At 51.3% G+C, this 20,067-nt stretch overlaps 1 protein-coding gene across 10 annotated transcripts in view; it reads right to left on the reverse strand.

Moving 5' to 3' along the window:
• Positions 1–20,067, reverse strand: part of DENND1A (DENN domain containing 1A) — a 553,926-nt gene that overhangs the window by 22,253 nt on the left and 511,606 nt on the right. For 7 of the 10 annotated variants that reach the window (XM_036913988.2, XM_036913990.2, XM_036913985.2 and 4 more), the window contains one exon: positions 3,760–3,816. The exons of the other annotated variants lie outside the window; for them this stretch is intronic. In XM_036913988.2, the coding sequence (XP_036769883.2) occupies positions 3,760–3,816 (57 nt within the window). The remainder of the gene's footprint in view (positions 1–3,759; positions 3,817–20,067) is intronic. 10 annotated transcript variants of the gene reach the window in all.

Raw genomic sequence — 20,067 nt, forward strand, 5'->3', positions numbered from 1 at the left:
AGATACAAAATTATACTCGCTAACAGACAACCATCTAGAGACACACACGGAGGCCTCGAGAAGCCAACATACACAGTCTCATAAATATACACTCACAGAGGCCTGCACAAGAGTAGAAGGCACGTGCACGAATCACACACACACACACACACACACACACACACACACACACACAGCCGCAGACGTACAGCTAGAGCTGCAACCAGGCACAGACACACACAAAATGGTTTAATTAAGCCCAAATCACAAGATGATGCAGACAACAGACCCGTCATATCTCAGTGATCACACCCATCTTTCTGGGGTGCTTAGGAAGGGTGGGGGCTCGGGATGAGAGAAGAAACCACACGCACACACAACAGTGACTGGCCCCACCAGCGTTAACATCCCAGCAGCGCCAGGGGAGAAATGCTAAACAGGGATTTTGAGCTCTTTTCAAGGGGGACTTGAGGGGAAAGTTGGGAAACCAGCCAATTCCCCACTGGATTTAAAACCTGAGAAATCTAAGTCGGCAGGGTTAAATGTGTATTGAATACAAAAGCACCAAGTACATTTGATTTTAATGGTGAGCAAGAAATAATAAATACAGAGCTTATAAAGCGCTTCGCATGCGGCCGACCACAGCCTGCCTCTCCTCTGCATGCCCCAACCCACTCCCCTCAGTCCACGAGACACTGGCAAAGCTTTCTTCTGCTCTTTCCTTTTTCTTCTTTTTAAAAAGAAAATCTAAATCCTCCAGTAACATCTGAACTCCAGCCACAGGTGCCAGACTACAATGCTCCTTCCAGAAAGGCTGAATTGAATGGCTAGCCCCCATGCTCCTGCCACCCTGGGCCAACGGCCCCACTTCTGCCCAGAACGTTTGCAGCCAAGTGACCCAGCCAAGCCTAGCTGGGCCCTGTGGCTCCTGACATAGGAACTTGTCAGGCAGTCCTTCCTGATGCCCTTGAGGGGATTCCATACCTCATTGTCTCCCAGGTTCACCCCTGGTGTGCTGGGGACTACAAGGCCCAGAAAACACAAACCTTCCAGGACTCCCAAATTAGTCTCACAGTGATCTTGCTTGGCAGAAGGTATTTAGGTAGAAGTGGAATATATGTGTCCACTTTATGCCAGGGACTGTGCTAGGCACTACACACATATAACTTCATTACCCTCCCCAGGTACGTATTACTAAACTCATTTTACAGATGATGAAACTAAGACTCAGAGAAGGTAAGCATCTTGCCCAAGGTCACACAGCCAGGAAGTGGCAAATATGTGATTCAAACCAGGGCAGGCCTGTCTGACTTCCAAGCCCAGGAAAAATGGTTCTACTAGGCACCTTGCCTCCTCAAGTGCAGGGTGGTGGTGGTGGGGAAGCAGTGTTGAGCCCCGAGTGTGGGGCTAGCCACCTCCTGCACCAGCGCAGGCAGCAAAGGCTTCCCCTGATACTCAGGGTTTTCCTCAAGGCAATGCCTGCTTCCTCAGTTGCTAGTGAGTATGGCTGGGCATCCCTAACCTGCTTGATGCCTCACACTGGCAAGACAACATGCAGTCCATGGTGGCTCTCTCCAGTATCTGAGTTTTTCCAAGGGAGCAATCCTGCCCGAGATTATGCTTTCTAAGAGAGCCCCTGCCTGTGTTGGATGCTAGGTCTCGCCAGGGAATTCTGAGAGCTACCCACTGGATGACTCTGGCTTAAGGAGAGGCTACTTGGTGAGGAGCAAGGAGAGGCAGTGCAGACAGGAAGCCTGGGCTCAGAGGCTACCTGGAACTCTCACCATCTCTGTAGTCTTGGCTGCAAATCAGGGAAATGCAATCTTCCTCCTCCACAATGAGATCATAATTTTTCAAGTGTCCAGCACAGTCGTAGGCACATAGAAGGTGCTAAATGTTAATTCTCTGCACTTCTGTATTCCTGCCAAGACCTAACACTGCCTAGAGATTCCATAGTACTTTATACTATGGTGGACTCCACAGAAACAGACAAGGAGGGTCTGGGAAGCTTGGTATATGCTAGAAAGGCCATGGGGTCTAGAATCTGGTGACCCCTATCTACACTTGAGGGACTTGGGTTAAATGACCCAACATTGGTTTTTTTCATCTCTAAAATGGGTGGAGATGATGCCTACTCCATGGAGTTCCCATGGGGCTCAGCTGGGATGATGTGCCTGGGAGTGATTTGCTGATGATAAAACTCCTGGGCAAATGATGGTTAAGAAACCAGATCATTCCTTAGAAGCTGTAAAGTTAAAAAATCTATTAAGAAAATTAAGAACCACTACTCTGTGCCAGGTACTGTGCTAGGTGCTTTACAGATGTCATGTATGTCATCCTCACTGAAAACCTCTGATTGAGGGCGTATCTGACTGAGGTGAGGCTCAGAGCTTTGGCACCACAGATCTGGTACTCAGACTTAGCCCTGTCTACTCTCCAAATCCATGCTGCTAACGACTGTACTGAGACTCTCACGAAATCACCTAGGGTTTGACCCAGCAGGGGCTTCTTGTCCCCCAAAGCAGCTTCTTTTTGCTGTCTAGGCCTTCCTTCCAGTGACAGTGAACAGAAACATTCCAGCTCCTTGACAGCTGTGCTGACCTGGTTTGGGCTAATCAATGGTTTGACTGGGTACAGGATGGGGGATCTGTCCAATGTGGCTGGAACCGGACTCACAACTGACACAGGTGAAGCCATCTAAATCTCCCCAACCTCCACCCCGGCCCTCTAACTCCCACGCACTGTAGAGGAGGGAAGCAAAACAGCACCACAGAACTTCCTAACATCCACACTGAGAGCAGCCACCAGACTGATGCTGGGTGTGTGCACAAGGCTCAGAAGCAGACACATTCAGCCTCACCACCCGCACCTCTCGGCTGCCACACCTTTTACAGGGTGGCTTTGGCCATGTGCACTGGAGAGGGCAGGAGGGGCTGGGATACGAGTTTGTGGGGGATTCTAATTACAGCTGGGTGGGCTGCAGGAGCGGTGGCTGCTTTGAACAAGAGACAGAGAAACTCTTCTCTTGGTAAACAGCCCTCACCAAATGGTCAGCGAGTTCCCCACTTTAAAGGAACCTGCTAAAGTTGTTAGGCCTCAGCATGGACAGAGGCTGAACTTTCAAGGAAAATGGGGGCCCACACTGATTCTTTCCATGGCATTTCTCTTTAGAACACATGGGTGGGTCTCTCCCTCGCCTGCCCCATTCCCAGTTGGTGGGGGTTTAGCACCTGTGATCTGGCTTTTCCCCCTTACTTGGCACTTCACTTGGGAAGGTGGGGCTCCATGTGGGGCCCGGAAGAGGAGTACCTGTCTCCATGGGAGCCAGCTCGATATTCTCTGGGCGTAGCCTCTGCCCCCTAGAAAGGACATCAAATGCATTTCCAAACCACGATCTGGCAGGAAATAGACCCCTGCTGCCAGACTTTGCTTCCTTTGTGAGGAAGAGGCGGTCGGAGCAAGGCTTTACAGCTCATTGGTTAGGAATCCGACTCAGCCTGGGAGATACGCTCAAGTGATGCACACACGGCAAATACACAACACGGTGGCCCCTGGCTGCCTACAGCTCTGACCTGCAAGTCACAGAACTGAGGCAGAAAAAGGAAAGAGAAGCCCAGAAAATGCAAGTCTGGGTTCATGCCACATAGAAGGGGAAGCTGAAAAACCCAATTCCCAGTTTCCTTTTGCAAGGCAGCCGAATTCAGACTCCCGAGGTTTAGTCAGGCGGGGGAGAACGGCTCAGGCAGTGTTAGGCGGGGAGCAGAACCACCGGCTACTCACGGGCCTCGAGCGCTGTATCTTGGGAGGCGGCGGGCGAGTGGGACGGAGTCTTTGTAGCTGCATTAAAGTGAAACTTAAAACATCAGTACACATGGAGATGGTTCGACGCATTCCCACACATGGCACATGAGAGAAGGCATCCAGTCACCCAGGCCAGAGCCTGAGGGCCATCCATGGCGCCCCCCTGCTCCCTCTCTCCCATGCCCGAGGTCACTGAGTCCGGCCACTCTAATTTTTTGTTCTAGTCTCGCCCTGTAATCATCTCCCAAGAGGGCCCCCTGTGTGGATCTCCTCTGGTCATTCTCCACACAGACCAAGGGGGATCTCCTAAAATGCAGTATGGCTGTGCCACACCCCCACCTTCAAAACCTCGGCTTACTCTCCCTGCACCTTGGGTGACTGCACAACAAGGCCCTGGGCTGGCACTCCTAATCCTCCCAGATCGGGGCTCTGCTGCGCCCCACACAGACCCCTCCCGACCTCCACCCATACGCACCTGGGCAGCCCCTCAAATGGCCCTGGGCTCTTTGGCCTTCTTTCTTGCCTGCCCCTCTGGGTGCAATGACCTACCCTACCCTGTTGGCCTGGCAGATGTTTACTTGTCCTTCAAGACTCTGCCAAGGTCAGCTGCTACCTTCAGGACTCCTTGCTGCAAGGGACTTTTCACCCAGTATCTGCCTCCGTCCACTGAACATACTACCTTTCAAATGTTTGTTTCCTTGAGGGATTCATCCCTGTTCCTTGGAAAATATATCTGCTCAATAAATGTCTGATGAACAAAAAGTTTGTACAAAATGCTCGGCTTCTGAAATCAGGATTTGAATGAAAACCACCAGGGCACAGATTTTTTTGTCTCTATACTCTCAAACCTTTTATCTTGAAAGTCAAGCTTTGGCCTTTTAATAGTCTTCCCATCTAGATGCCCTGGACAGGTGTGGGAGTTGGGTAGGCAGAGTAAGGAAACTAAAAATCCACACTAGACCAAGACCACAGACCCTCAGCAAACCTTGGGAGGCTTCCAGTCAGATCCTGCCCATTCAGCCACACAGCTCACAAAGGTACATCATTATTTGACAAGGTCAAGACCTGCACTGCCCACTACAGGAGTCAATGACCACATGTGGTGAGTCCGAATTAAGATGTGCTTGAAGTACAAAATACACACTGGATTTCAGAGACTTAGTTTGCAAGGATAATGAAAAAAAATCTCATTAATAATTTTTTAATATTGGTTACTTGTTAAAAGGAATATATTTTGGAGTATTTGGGTTAAGGATATTAGAATTATTCTCTCCTGTTTCTTCTTACTTTTTTCATGCAGTTACTAAGACATTTAGGATTCCCTGTGTGACTTGCGTGCTCAGCTCCCATTACACTTCTCTTGGATGGTCGTTTTGCATTACACTTGGAGCGATTCTTCAGATATCCGACGAGCCTGAGAACTCCCGAGTGGACTCCTGAAGAGGAGGTGCTGTGTCTCAGACCTGCCTGGGCCCCCAGTGCCCAGCAACAGGGTGTGACAGAGTGGCCTGAGGGGAGGTTGGAGGAGGAACTCCATGGAGCCCTGGGGTCCCTTATGGCACATCCTGAGCACGTCTAGATGCAAATATACTGCAGTTTCCCAGACCCTGTGCATTAGCTGGGAGTGAGGGCCAACTCCTGCTCTGGCTCTTCTCCAGCTGGAGGGTATTTGGGGTTGTGGATGCCACCCAATAAGATAAGCATGGTGTTTCTTTCCCTTCAGGGCTCACAAAAATGTGTGGGGCAAGGAGGGATGGAGCCTGTGAGCTCACAGTGCTCATCAGGAAAGCAGGACAGGGAGAAGTGAGCCCCTCCACAGATACACAGGCTGCTGTACTGATCCACACACCCCACCCTCCGTCCGCCACTCTCCACTTCCCAGAAACCGTCTTCTCTAGGCCTACAGACCTCACCACCTGTCACCTCTGACTTGGCCATTTCCATCCCTGCTGGAGGCGGCCTCTGGGGTCAGACAGTGTCAGACTAAAGCCCAACTCCTACAGGCCTGTGCTTTAGCCATCTGAGCATTACTCTCCTCATCTGTAAGTGCAGGTAATGGCTCACCAAGATCTGCCCACAGTGCCACCAGTAGATGTTAGCAACTATCACCATTAGTGAGTGTCCCTCCCTCCAGCCTCTCCCCTCCCAATCCATCTCCACACTTGGTTCCAGGGCGGACTTGAAAAAAATACATGCCCAATCATGTCACTTGCCAGCTTAAATCATCTCAGTGGATGGCGGCATATCCCAGGTGTCTTCTGAGAAACGCTATGCTAGGAGATGCATTATATGAAGGAAGAAAAGAGGGTTCCCCAGTCAGACAAGTCTGGGAAACGCTGTCTCTCTGGTTCCTTTTAGAGATTTGTAATGCTGGTTAGCACATCAAACGTTGCTAAGTCTTACAATTAAAAAAAAAACCCACCCTAAACAAGCAAAACTCTTATTCCTTTTTTCTTAAAAGTCCTGTTTCCCTAATTTATTTGAACACAGACTCATTTTTCCTAGAACATTCCCACTGATGTACCTTGGAGAATCCCACCTGAAATGTTCAAAGCTCTTCCAGGTTCTGGGTCCCACCTGATGGGGCACAAATGTCCAAGTGCCACAGTCAGGGCCCTGCTGCCAGGAGTACTGCAGCACCTCCCATGGGCTCTGGGGAAGCACTGCTGTGAGGGTGAGCGGGTGTGGGAGGGGCTAGGCCCTGGAGGCTGCAGATTCCCAAGCATGCTGGGGTGGGTGACAGGAGGGGACACAGGCTGGCGAGAGCTGAGTGCTCTGGGAACAATTAGAACAAGCCACAGGGGCTGAGTGTTGGTGATCTGGGTAGAGAGGGGGTGAAGCCAGGGAAGGATCAACCCAACACACTGTTTTCCAGAACATGGCCCCAGAGCTTAGGAAGCCAAATCCAGGACTAACTGAATGTGGGTGCTATAACAGTGTGATGTGGGGGCCTTAGAGGACTGCAGAGCTGACCAGGACTCAGTGAAAGTCATCTGGGTGAGCCAGGAGGCCCCCACACTCCCTAAGGGTGGAGAACAGCTCCTGTTTGTCTCTGCACCCCCAGCCTATAGCCCAGGGCTGGCACCAGCTTGTTCCTATCTTCCCATGGCCCTTGTGGCAGAGAGCACATGTTTTTGTGGACAAGGAAGCAGCCTGGAGAGAGGTGACGTGACCCACTCAAGGCCCCTGCTGGTAACGGGTTGCGCTGGAAGTGGGTCTTAGGCCTCTTGCCTGTGAATCCAAAGCTCTTCCCACTGCTGCAGGAGGTGGCAAAAGAAGAACCTTAAAGCAGAAGGGGCTGAGAGTTGGGAGGTCTGGGGCACATCTGCATAGAAATCACACAGAAATATGGGATCCTCAGTTCCCAGGCTGGACTGAAACGTGGCTATACTGACGTGTTTGAGTTCAAAAAAGTCTAGGCCTTTGGTAGCCTTTTGCTGAGAAGTGCAGTTCCATGTTTATCTGGTGCTCTCGGACCTGGGCTGTGGCAGGGGGAATGGTGGGGCAGAAGGTTTCAATGATCAACACAAGCACCTGCCTTCATGACGGTCATGTCTAGGTGGGGTGCAGATTCATTCTCACAGAGTAGAAGGATTCCTCCCATGTATATTCAGGGAAGAACTTCTTGGGGCCAGGGCCCTGGGAGTCAGAAGAATAAGACATAGTCTTTGGCCTAAAGAATTTTTGGTCAGGTGGGATTCAATTTACAACATGGAAAAATATCTTTTATAGAGTACAAAGAGTATTTGGGCTAAAACCCCAATAAACATACTTTGGGTTAGAAAGACATAGGTTCATGTCTTGGTCTGTCATTTTCTTCTTGAGTTCAGTACTAGCTCTGCCACTTGGGTGAGTTATTTAACTTGAGTGAGTCTCAGTTACCCTCCTGGGAAATGGAGTCACGTGCACTGCGGGAAGATGCTGGGAGCACGACTGCAGCTGCGGGAGCCTCTGGCCGGGCACCGTGAGGATGAGACAGTACCATCCAATCCTGTTTTCCTCGTAGGATCCACAGGTCTTCCCAGAAAGTCCTGTGGATGTGGGGACTTTGCCTTGGTTTCCCAAGGGAGTGTGTTGTCAGCAGGGCACTGTTGAAGGGGACTGGGTTTTAATAATAATCTCTTCTGTTTATATGATGCGTTTTCCTTTCAAAGTATTTCTACTTCTCTTCTTTCCTTTGAGCCTCACCTCCCCCGGTGAAGCAGGTTAGAGGACGGTTATTTCCCTGCTATAGAGATGGGAAGCGGGAGGCCCAGAGAGGTTAAGGGACTAGCATGAGGTCACACAGCTAGCAGCAGGAACTAACAGCAGCAGGTATTCTTAGTCCACTGCGCTATCCTTCTCAACGCAAATTTCCCAAGTCATCTGGAAATCCTTTATGATACACCTTTTTTCATCCCTTCTGAAGTTAAAATCTGTTAGAGATCTGTGCCTCAGAGAAAAGACTGGCAGAGAATGATTGACATCTTCCCCTGCCTTCCTTATCTGAGCATCTCTTTCTAGTGCTTTCCAAAGGTAGCACATGATTCATTTGTCATTCATTAACAGACAGTATACTCTGTATGGGCACCAGTGTACATCAGTGAACAAGACATGGTCCTGCCCTCAAAGGGCCCCCACTCTAATGGAAGGGGTTGTACTGCGGGGGACACGGGTGCTGAGGTCTGTGGAGGCACAAAGGAGAGGCTCTTCTACTATATGGGGGTGGTAGCGATTCAGGTGCATGGCACAGGGAACCATAGTGGTCCCCAGTGGTGAATATGAGGACGGGGCAGGTCAGGACCTCGGAAGGGCTGGCGGGGGGCCGGTCACATAATACAGGACCTTGAATGCCAGGCGTGGATTTCTCCTGAGTGCAGTGGCAGGGATGCAGTCAGGGAGGGACATATCAGAGGCCTTTGGGTCCTTAGTGTAGATGGGTGGGCTTCCAGAGACAGACATTACCCTCCAACAACAGGGAAGAGGCTCATATATTGTCAAGCCACGGGACTGCTGGGATATGGGAACATGAAAGAGTAAGCCCAAAAGTGTGACTGACTTGGAAGTCCCAGAGAAGAGAGGAACTCTGGCCTCTGCCAGTCTCTGCCTGGTCTTTAGCATTTATATCTGTCAGCTCTGTGGACCAGGTGAGTATGCTCATTGGATATGAAATCCACATTTATGAGGATAGCATCCGATTTGCAGTTAATTTGTCAATGCAGCAAAAACACACTGTTTCCAAAAGGAGGGGCAGTTGTGGTGAAATACCAACTTAATTACCTGGGTGGCATGAATGAGTGGGTGCCCCGCACAGGGGTGGGGCTGGTTGTGGACAGCCTGGGCATGGTGGGCACAACCAAAGCACTTCCTATTCACCATGTTTCTAGCAACTAACCATTTCACTTGTTAGCCTGGGGAATCCTAATGCTGGGAATGAGGGTCATTACCCCATTTCACAGATGAGGGGAGGCAAAGACTTTCCCAGGGTCACACAGAACAGTGGATGACAGGACTTCAGAAGAGGGTCAAAGGGCTCATCTAAAGTTAACTGTGGGCTGGGGAGGGGAGAGAGGAGTCCTGTGATATGTGTGGGAGCTGCCAACATGTGGATTTACTCAGTCCCCATGGAGGGCACACCTTGGACTGTCCCTTTAACATCCTTTCAAGGTCAGCGTCAGTACCCCATTTCACTGCTGGGAAAGCAGGCCAGTGCGGGTATGGAAAGGGGCCCAGCACTATCTAAGGCCACACAGAAGGTGGAATGTCAAAGGCAGTCGGGAGACAGGCCAGACCCTGGCCAGGGACTGGTGGCTGCAGAAGGAGGAAGAACACGGACACCTGAGGCCACAGGCACCAACCAGCTTCGCTGAAGGCCGAGGGCTGTGCATGCAAAGCTTGCGGGAGGGAGGCAGCCAGGGCCCCTGAGACTCCCATTCCACCCAAGAAGGTGGGGTGTACCCAATGGTAGCTGGAGGCAGGAGAGAGCTGGCACCACAGCTGGCCCCAGAGGGGGTCACAGCTCCTTTGTGTCTGATGGTGCTCTGAATTGTCCCTTTCCCATCAGACTCCATCTAGCCCATGTGGAGGAGGCCCTGGTGTCCCTGAAGGGCAGCTGGATAGATGGTGGGGATTTTTCTGTCCTAGGGATCTGCCCCAACCAGATACACTGCCAGGAATGGACAGGGTAAAAGAAAAAATTCACAATTAAACTGTTACTGTTTAACGAAGAAAGAGTTCACCTGGTTAATTTTCTTGGCTAGTAGTCACATCAATATTCTGACCTGTGCACGAAACAGTCCCGGTTGGGAGAGGAAGACAAAGCCTTCTGCGGCTTTTTAAAGGGCCTCTGGGCTGAGGGCAAGGCTCCTCTACTCCTCGGGACTGGAAAGTGGCTATTATGCAAGGTATGGAAATAAAAGAGGGCTTCTTTTGATATGCTTCCAAAAAGGAGTGTATTGAAGCTATATTTGTGTGGAGTGTCTCCTTTGAAATGCCCAACCAGCTCTCTTGGCTGGGCTCCCGCATGCCCCCAACTCCTGTCATTATTGCCCACCCTCAATAGAGCTGATCCAACGCTTGCTCCCACTTCAGTTGCAGCGAGGACAGCTGGAGAAGGCCGCGCTGGAGTCCTGCGACACTTGCTCTGAGCCGAAGGCACTGGCCGGGGCCCTGGCCCGAGAGCATCCTGGGCTCTTGGGGCCCTGGAGCATGTGCAGAGGTAACTCAGCTCCCGACTATAATCTGGGAAGCATGCTGCAGAGGACGGCCTTCTACATCACGGCTGAGGAAGAAATTTCTACCCTGCCCACACGGGGTGGCAAGGAGGTGCTTCGTGGGAAAGGGACGCTGGGAGGGGCCCTCATCGTGGAGCACCTAGACCAGCCAGGTGTTACTCAGTATCCCAGTCAGTCCTAAAACGCTGGAGAGAGGCTCTATCAACATGATCCCCAATCAATAGATGGGGAAACTGAAGCCTCTCACCCAAGTTCACACAACACAGTTAGAAAGCTGGTGGTCTGGCCTTGCGTCCCAGATGTGGTTTCAACATGCCCTGCCACTTGCCATCTGGAGGCTCCTTTAGGAAGGGGGTGTTCAGGACTGAAGGTGGCCCTCCAAGAAAGGCCACAGAACCTGCTGTGGGGTCTGTAAGGCATCATCTCTGGGAGGGTGTGCTTAGGCGTCCGCCACCTCCACAAGCCACCTTGTGAGGAGGCCATTATCTTGGCCGGGCCGGGCACTTCTGTGCAGTGGGAACTGAGCCGAAAGGCGCTGCAGCCTGGCCCTGCACAGTGCACTCTCTCCTGATGTTGACAGGAGCAGTATTTTGTAGCAGTGCCAGTTAATTTGTAGTGGCATTTGTGGTCTGAAGCCCTGTCAAAATCCCTGATTACTTCCCGTGCAAGGAGCTTGGCTGATGGGGAAGTTCACATGCTGAACAAAAGCAGTGAGGCAGCTGTGAGGGGGCTGGGTGACCCCGGCCACTTGGGGACAGAGGCAGGGGGAGGACGAGGGCCAGCAGTCGGCGGGGAGGGGAGCCTTTTGTTTTCAGTCAGGTGCAGCTGCTCCATCTGAATAGGTGGCACCCCATTGGCACCGGGCCGGGTGCCCGGTGACTGGGCAGGGGCAGGGAGCTTTGCTGACATGTGCCATTCTCTGTCCAGACTGAAGCAGAAGGTGGATGCTTCACTGCTACCTATGTCACGGTAGCCATCTGGAATGCCATCATGGGTGCCTGGGTGACATTCCCAGGAGGTGACAGATGCAAGGAGGGGCTTCCAGATGTTAGGAGATTGTATCCCCTTCTGATACCACAGGGGCTACTGTTTTTTGGCATTTGCTGTGTACCATTTGCTTTGTACCAGCAAGTCTATGTGTAAAGTCTCTGAAGATCTCCACCTGCAGAGACGGTAAAATCCTCAGCTAGCAGATGAAGAAACGGAGGCCGTATGGCTCAGTGACTTGTCCAGGCCAGGTCTCCTAGCTAACAGGTAGCAGAGCCAGGATCTCAGCCCAAGTATGTCTGACCTGGAAGAAACCCTTACTTCTTCCATCAGATAAGATACACAAACAGCAGAGGGAAGATGCAGAAACCTATCCCCTTGAGACTGAGAGTGCACCCCTCTCCTTGGGAAGTTCTCCCCACATATCCTCCGAGCCCTCTGTCCTGTGAAGTCCATTCTGACTACACAGAAAGGTCTATCTTTGTAGCCTTGTAGCTGCTTGCATTTTATCAGGCCCATGTCCCAACTTGGTGAGGGTTTGCTCAGTGCATTTAAGGCAAGGGCCAGCTCAGCAAAACCAAGGCTAATTCATCATCTCCAGAATGATGTCCACCCAAGCAGTGCACCACTAGGAAATTAAAATAACAATCTTCTCCTGATTTTGCAGTTGTACAAATAGGGTCACAGAGCATCCTCTGGAAAGAGAGTTTATTGGTTACCAGAGCCTCCACACTGCTCTCCCTGCCACTAGTGTCCCTCTGGTCCACCTGTGGCCCAGGGAGCTGGTCATGTCCCTGTAGACAGTCCTCGGCAGGCCACTGGAGACTCAGCCCTTGCCCTCACCATCCCTCTGTCCCACCTCACAAGCAGCCTCTTCTTTTTGGCCCCACAAAGATCCTGCTCTGCCCCTCATGTACCACTGCCCTTTGCAAGGCACACACTTGTCCTATGTGCCTGCCTGATGGCTCCTGTTCATCCCTCAAGCCTCTGTCCCTTCCCTGGAAGCTGTCCCTCTCTTCCTGGCTTGATAAGAGTCAGGCCTCTTTCTCCTGTCCCTCCTCCAAAGATGGTGGGCTCCTTGACTGTGGCCCTGTGTCTAGTTCACATGTGCACCCCTGGCTGTGGGCACAAGGCCTGCACATTGTAAGTGGGAAGGAAATGCTTGCCCAAGACTATGGAACTAGCATCAAATTATCAGTAAGGCCTCCACCCAGCAAGTGACTAATCCAGACGGGCTAGTCATTGTCCCTGTCACTCAAGTCACTCTGTCCAAAAGGCTGGCAACATTTCTGGCATGCTTCTGATGAGGAAAAACTCCCAACCTAGAGGTATCCTGGTCTAACAGGCTGAGCCCCAGGGCCATCCCAAAAAGCAAGAGACTTTTTGAGTGGAATGCAAAAGCGGGAAGCAACAGGAAGCTTAGATACGAAATATCCCCAAATTTCCCCAGTGTGTCTGTTAAAGAAAGAAAGTCAGGTTCAATAGACAGAGGGGTTTTTTTCTTTGCTTGGAACAAATGGATGGAGAACCTGGTTTTAAAATTCCTGGACCCTGGAATACATTTCTATCTGTGTCAAAGTCTACCCCTCCACCACCTCAGCAGAGTTTAAAATCCTAGCTAATAGGTTAACAACTGTTTTTCTTCAGCTTCAAATGAAGAATATCAGAAGGCTGGGGGAATATGCAGCTCTCCAATTTGTACGGACTGCACACAGCTCCCTGCAATGTGTGTTTGACAGGACTGACATTTTGTACCGCTGTGAGATGGGAAAACGTGTGACATTTTTATTCATGGTGGCGTACGCCCTTGTAATGATCAGCTCTGGTCGATGTGCTTACCGCAGCAGCCCCAGAGCCCTCGGAGAACAAACAGGAACCCAAGGTGCCAGCAGTTCGACTGCCTTATTAAACACCGCCAGGATCCTAACGAAGACCAACTGCTGGAAAATCTCACTGTCAAATCCTCAAGGACATTGTCAGCGCACAGCTAACTGCATATATTTTTCATTTAAAATACTGAAATCCAGCATTGTGCCATTACAACCGAGGGGAGGGGTGCCCGCTCCAGTGGCTATTCTGTCAGCTGCTCCTTTGGAGCTCCAGATGCTAGTACCAGATGCCCAGTGGGGTTCTGAGCTCAAAAAGGGGCAGCAGAGACTGGGAACCGACTTTCTGAAAACCCAGCCCTACATTCAGGGTGAAAGGCTGTACGTTATAAGGCTCTGGTGAGTCACTTGGAAAGTCAACTCACCAGTTCCCTTCATAAGCCAAAGCAAATCTGCGTAATTAGAAAATCCATTCCCCGCCCCTCTCCAGCCAGCCATCTTCCTTTGGGTGCAACCCATTACATCCTGCAACTTGGTGCTAATCAGCCTTCTGCTCAGTGGCAGACCTTAAGACATCTGTAGGAACACACGGCCGCAGTAGGTTTCAGACCTTGGCAGAAAAGCTGTGTGTCAGGGTGCCCACCTGCAATCTCACCACTTGCCTCAATTCAAAGGCCTCAAGGTCAGCAGGCAGGAGGACCCCCTCCCTTCGGCGGTCATTTCCAATGCTGATGCACACTGATGGATGGAAGCCAATCACGTGGCAGACCCTCAGAGCTTTTCCTGGTTTTTACACTAGGTGATTTGGTTATGGCTGCATACAGTAACATACTGATAAATTTATTTTGTAAATATGTATTATTTATACCATGCCTCTATTTCCATAGTGCAGCCCTGATACACCGAGATACACTCCACTATTTATTTATGGGGTACTTGTCGTAACAGGCCTAACAAGATGCCTCCGTGTTGTTCTTGCAGGTTTGCAACAAACTGTAAGTGGTTGGCTAAACAACCGCATGTTCTCTATCCATCACAGGCAGAGGCTTGCATTTTAAGGGGCTGCCTGGGAAGTTGGTTTAGCATACTGCTGTACATCACCCTTGGTGGAGATGATCCAAGACACTGAAGAACTAGCAACCCGGAGAGGAGAAGCCAGAACATTCTACACCCTGGGATGGAGGAGAGGGGTAGAGTTAAGCTATAGGTACCCTCGCTACAGGACCCAGAAATACTGTAAAAAGGAAGGCTGTTGGGAAAAGCTCTGGGGCAAAAGCAGGACAGTGAGGGAGGTCGCTGTACCCTATTTTCTCCAAGTGGGTCATTCTGTCCCTGTGCAGATCTTTTCACCCTGAGCTGAGTAGGGAGGTGCCCACTGGCCCCGCACACCCTAACAGATACCACCAGGCGCCATGCCCCAAATCTCATGAGCACCTGGGGGCTAAAGGAAGAGAAATACAGCATGGGTCCAGGTCCAGCCTTGTACCACTCTAAGGTGAGCATCAGCGGTTCCCATGGAGGGCATCAGTGGACCGCCATCACCTTCTGTCCGTTTGGTCACCTAAGTCCCTCTGAAAGCTTTGCCTCCTGTTCACCCATAAGCAGTATCCTAGGTCCTACCAGCTCTCGTCTGAATGTTAACAGCATCATTAGTGGTCTCTCTGCCTTACCTACTTCCACCCCTTCCCATGGTGGCACAGATCAAATGTCCCCAGATGCCACTCCCTTGATTATAATCCCTCCCTAGCTTGTTGAAACCAAGATACATTCGAGCTCCCCCAAGGCCTAGGCACTGCCCACGTCCGTGGTTTAGCTCCTGGCCCTCACCAGCTGTCTCCCAGCCTCCTGCTTCCCCATGCTAACGGCCCTCTCTCTGAAGAGTTAGACTGTCCCATCCTGTATATGTCATTCTCTTTGCTGGAATGGCTTTTCTCCTCTGGCTCCACCTGATATGCAACCCATCTTTCAAGTCCCAGCTGAAATGTCACCTACTCTGAGAAGCCTGCCCTGGTTTCCCCAGACACCCTTAGGGCCCCTTTTCAACCAATACACCAATGTCCATTAGCACTTCTCTTTCCATACGGTTTGTTAACTGTCTTGCCCAGACAATGAGTGCCATGAATGCAGGACCACATCTCATTCCTCTGTGACCCCGGGACCTCAGATGGGGCTTGGCATCTGACAGGCCTCATTATATGCTGAGTAAGTGAAGGAAGGAATATTAATGAGGGCGTAAAAGGAAAACTTGGAATTCTGCTGGCGAAAAACTCCAAGGCTTCAGGATTTTAATCAAAGTCAAGAGGGCAGCAGGGGAGGAATTCAGCTGGTCCTAATGGTTTGGGCAATGCAAGGGGTCTGGAGACAGCCCTGGGACAAAAGCCTCCCTCTCTCTCTCCCTGTCTCTGCAGAAAGAACAATCCCCCGGTCAGCGTGCCTGGAGAGCACTGCCCCCTGGCCTTCTGCTGACTCTTCCATTCCACCTGGCCTCTCAAGGTACCATCTTGCCAAGGCTCAACCTACTACCCCTATGGAAACTTCACTGTCAACCCCTACAGAAAGTGCAAAGAGGGATCTACCTAGATGGGTTTGGGATTGGGGCATCCCAGTCAGGGCCAGGAGGTGGCTGTAACTGTGGACCCATGGGCAGCAATAGCTCAGAGATTCAGTTTAAATTGCTTCCAGGCAATGTTAATCCCCCCATCACACTCTGCATTCTAAGCAGGATATAATCAACGACCCCTTGGGAGAAGTCCCTTTTATGTATTCTCTTTTTGTACTTTTATTACATTTTAAAATTCTTTGCAGCATAAACGAAATGTGATACAGTATTCCAGAAGACATGGAACTAAGCAGACTGACAATAAAATTGACCTGGCAAGAACAGAAGCCTAAATTAGGGGCATGGTCAGTGCAATCTCAGATCAAGTGTGCACGAGGCCAGCATGCAGCCTTTGCTGTCAGGCTGCCAGGATCAGGGGAGCTGGTGCTAAGAAAGAAGAAGCCAGGGCTTTGAGTGTGAAGATAAGGGCAAGGCTCGTGACCCTACAGAAAAGTGGCACAGCTGCAGCCCCTCCTGCATCAGTCTTGAGAAGATAACGTGAAGAAATGCAAGCATTTGCTGTGCACACTACCTGGCACTCAGCAGGTATTCTGCAGGACAGCATCGCTATTGCTTTTACCCATCTTAAGGAATCCAGGGCTCTGCAGGTTTATTCTGGGGAGAGAACCAAGTCCCAAATCCAGGTCACAGCCGTAAGTCTTGACCAGGAGTGAGGGAGAAGCAGAACAAAGTGACCTTGACCATCACAGCCATCCTATGCCACACCGGCAGCCAGCACCAGATGCCTCATCCTTGAGTAATGATGAAGAGGGCCTGACAAGAGGGGAAGAGAGGTGAGCCTGGTCTCCAGCATCAGACAGACCTGGTTTGGATTTCTTGCTCCAACCACTTACTGTGTGACCTTGGGCAAGCTGCTTAACCTCTCTGAGCATCAGCTTTCTGGAGGTAATAACAACTGCATCAATCTTACAGGATTGTTGAGATCAAGTGAGATGTCGTTTGTGGAGGGGCCTGACTCACACACGGTAAGTCCACACTGTAATAAAAACCAACCCAATCCATCTGACCCCTCTTGACACTGCCATCTCTTGGTTAGTCCTTATCATCCCTTCCCTCTGTGCATGGTCAGGTTAGTAATGTACCTAGTCTACAGATGGGCTTGGGGACTGATGAGGGACAATGGGACAGGAAGCTTCTGGCACAGCTCTCTTGTGGCCATGGGGCGGGGACTCCCTGCATGGCACTGACACCGAGCCGATTCTCCCAGAGGATCTTGCTTGTGGGATATAATTTATTTTCAATATTTTATGTTTTACTTTCCCTTCCCTACTGTGATAAACTCCCCACCTTTGGCACAGAGAATTCTAATCTGAGAAAATGTTTCCTCTGGTCTCGCTGAATCAGATTTCCTGCACTTGTCCTGCTGGGTTCAATATCTCCCTGGCAGGGAGCTGGATTCTGAGCTGCTCTAGCACAGAGCTTAAAAGAAATGCTGTTTTTAGGCTCTGGTTGGTCCTCTGGCAAAGAGGCCCTGCTGTCACACTGCTGAATGTGGACAGACTTAGGGGATACAGCGGGTCTGTCATTCATGCCTGGCACTGCACACAGGGGCTCCAAAGTGAATATGAGCACTGCAGAACTGCCCCTTTCTTTGGTCTCTCCTGCTCTGCTGAGCAGGCTGGCTGCTCAAGGGCACCAGGGGTGCAGGGAATAGCCCTCACCTCCGCCCATGTTGTGCGGCCTTCTGCGTATTCACTCTCACCATCCAGTCGTTCCCCACACTCTCACTGGGCAGCTTGTCTGTGCCAGGCCCTGGAAGGGTGCCAAGGTCAAAGAGCTGAGGCTGGCACTGTCCCTGAACACTAGCCCAGAGCAAGGAGGTAATGGCTCTGCTTGGAGGTGTCAGGGAGGGCTTGCCAGGGAAGGAGTGCTTGAGGTGGGCCCCAAAAGGTTGATGGCGTTTGTTATGTGGACAGAAGGGGAGGGACATTCCTGGCAGTGGAGATAGTTTCATCTCTGGGTTCCCCTGGCACCCAGCCAGGGTCTGGCCTGGAGCAGATGCCCACGGAGAGCAGTGCAATGAACACAAAATGTGTGCTAGGGGCTGGAGAGGAGGGAGGGCCTCTGTCTAGGGGGGGAACACTGAGAACAGTCTTGGAGGGTGAGATACTGGCCAGAAGTGGAAGAGAGTGGGCACCTCCAGCTGGAAGGCCCAGCTCAGAGAAGATGGGCTTGGGCAAGGGTGACTGCTGGCAGGGCCCTGCAGGCTGGATAAGTTCTCTGACCATCAGCAAGTCTGTGACCAGGAAGGAATACTAGAGAGGGCCCCACATTCTTGATGGCCTGCCTATCTCAGTATTTGCTGGTGTCTTCTGACGCCCTGTGCCTCCCAGACCAGTGACTCCAGGGATATGAAGGAGGTACAAATGCAGCAGGGCTGATGCCCGGTGGACTGTGGTGGGGCAGGACTGGGGAAGGCCAAGGAGAGACTAAGACTCATGGAGTGAAGCTCATGGAACAGGAATGAATGAGAAGCAGGTACAAGGAGCCACCGGAACAAAGGTGGTGCTAGAACCACTGGTGTGGCTGAGCTCCCCACGGAGCACAGAGCCAAGAATGGCAGGCCAGAGCTGTGGAAGGGCGCCACCTGAGTGCAGGGAGGACCAAACACAGCTCCTGGCGTGATGCCCAGCTCAGACCTCTTGCCCTGCTGGGCTCTACACTTCACTGGGCTCCAGCTGGCTGCCCACTTTCCATTCCTCTGTGTGTTTTAGTTAGGTATTTCTGGACACTTAAATTACTTGGGCCAAAGGAGTGATTTAAAAGAAGGGAATTCTTCACTGCAACCAGCTGGAGAAAGCAAGGGGAGATGGTATGGGCAGGGAATTCCAGGGCGTAACGTGAAGTTAGTCGTTGCCCCACTCGAGACCAGCCACCAAGTTTGATCTCTCAGGTTTGGAACCTTCACCACGTATCCAAGACACGGTCTGAAGAAGGCTACTCCCACCTATCCTAGGAAAATAGGCTCTCTACTTTGTCCTTAAGCTGATGAAGAGCAAGCGTGCATCTACTGTGCAGTCATCTCCAACAAGCCAGCAGTGACAGGGTGCCAGGCACCTCCTGAGCATGCTGGGGGGGAACCACCAGGGGAGCAAACTGGTTGGAGTTTAAAACCAATGAAAAGTGGACATTGAGATGCCCATGGCATCACCACGCAAGCACAGATCTGGGGTCTTTCAACACTACCACATGGATTCCATCCATCAGGATTAAGCTGGACCACCCACAGGATTAAGCTGAACCAAGATTAAGGACTGTGAGCTCTCTGAAATTACTGTTGCCCCTATTTTCACAAAGGTGGTACAGAGTAGGTATCAGTGATTATTTCCTAAACAAGTGACCTGAGTCCTTGGCTTGTGTCTTTTTTCACTCCTGGGCCTCGTTAGAGCCATGCTCTGTTGCCCAGAAGCTACCACAGGCAAGCACACCATCCCCACAACCTACCGCCCCTTGCCCCTACTTCTCTGAACTGATGTTGCTCTTCTGTGACGTCTGGTGCCCTGGTTGACTTCTGACCTGTACTCTCAGCCCCACATACTCCCTTGGTTTCAAGATCCCCACAGCTCTGGGTGTGAACCTTTCTCTGCCTTCAGACAAGAGGTCAAGGGCTGGGACAACAGCTCCTGTCTGGCCTCTGTAGGAAACACTATTCGGACTATCCCTCCTTCTTGTCTTTGGAGTGTTTCAGGTAGGGCCCTGGCTGTGGTATCCAGAAAGCCCTCGGCCAGCACCACGGTCTCTTAGATAGGTGTGTGCTGAGAGTTGGTTCAATGAGTAAATCCTTTCCTTGTGTGGAAGTCGCCAGGGAGTGACACTCCTCTGTTGGTCTCACACCTGGAAAGATGTGGTCTGGAGCTGCTGAGGCTATCTTGCTGCAGGAAGGGAAAGCCTGCCTGAGAATGGCACCAGCAGAGGAGGCAAAGCCAAGAAATGCAGCAAAAAACTGGGTCTGATAAAAGTGATTTGGTACCTGAATCAAGCCATGCCTGAAGCTCGTATGAACCAACTATTTCTTTTTGGGTTTTGTGTCTCCTGCAGCCCTAAGTGCCCCGCCTGATGCAGTACAGGTCCTGTCCTGGTCTGTGGGGCTGGAATGGCTCCTGACACCCCCAACACTAACTCCTACACATTCCCAGTTTTT

Source organism: Manis pentadactyla, chromosome 3, assembly GCF_030020395.1.
Source record: "Manis pentadactyla isolate mManPen7 chromosome 3, mManPen7.hap1, whole genome shotgun sequence".
NCBI classification, from domain to species: domain Eukaryota; kingdom Metazoa; phylum Chordata; class Mammalia; order Pholidota; family Manidae; genus Manis; species Manis pentadactyla.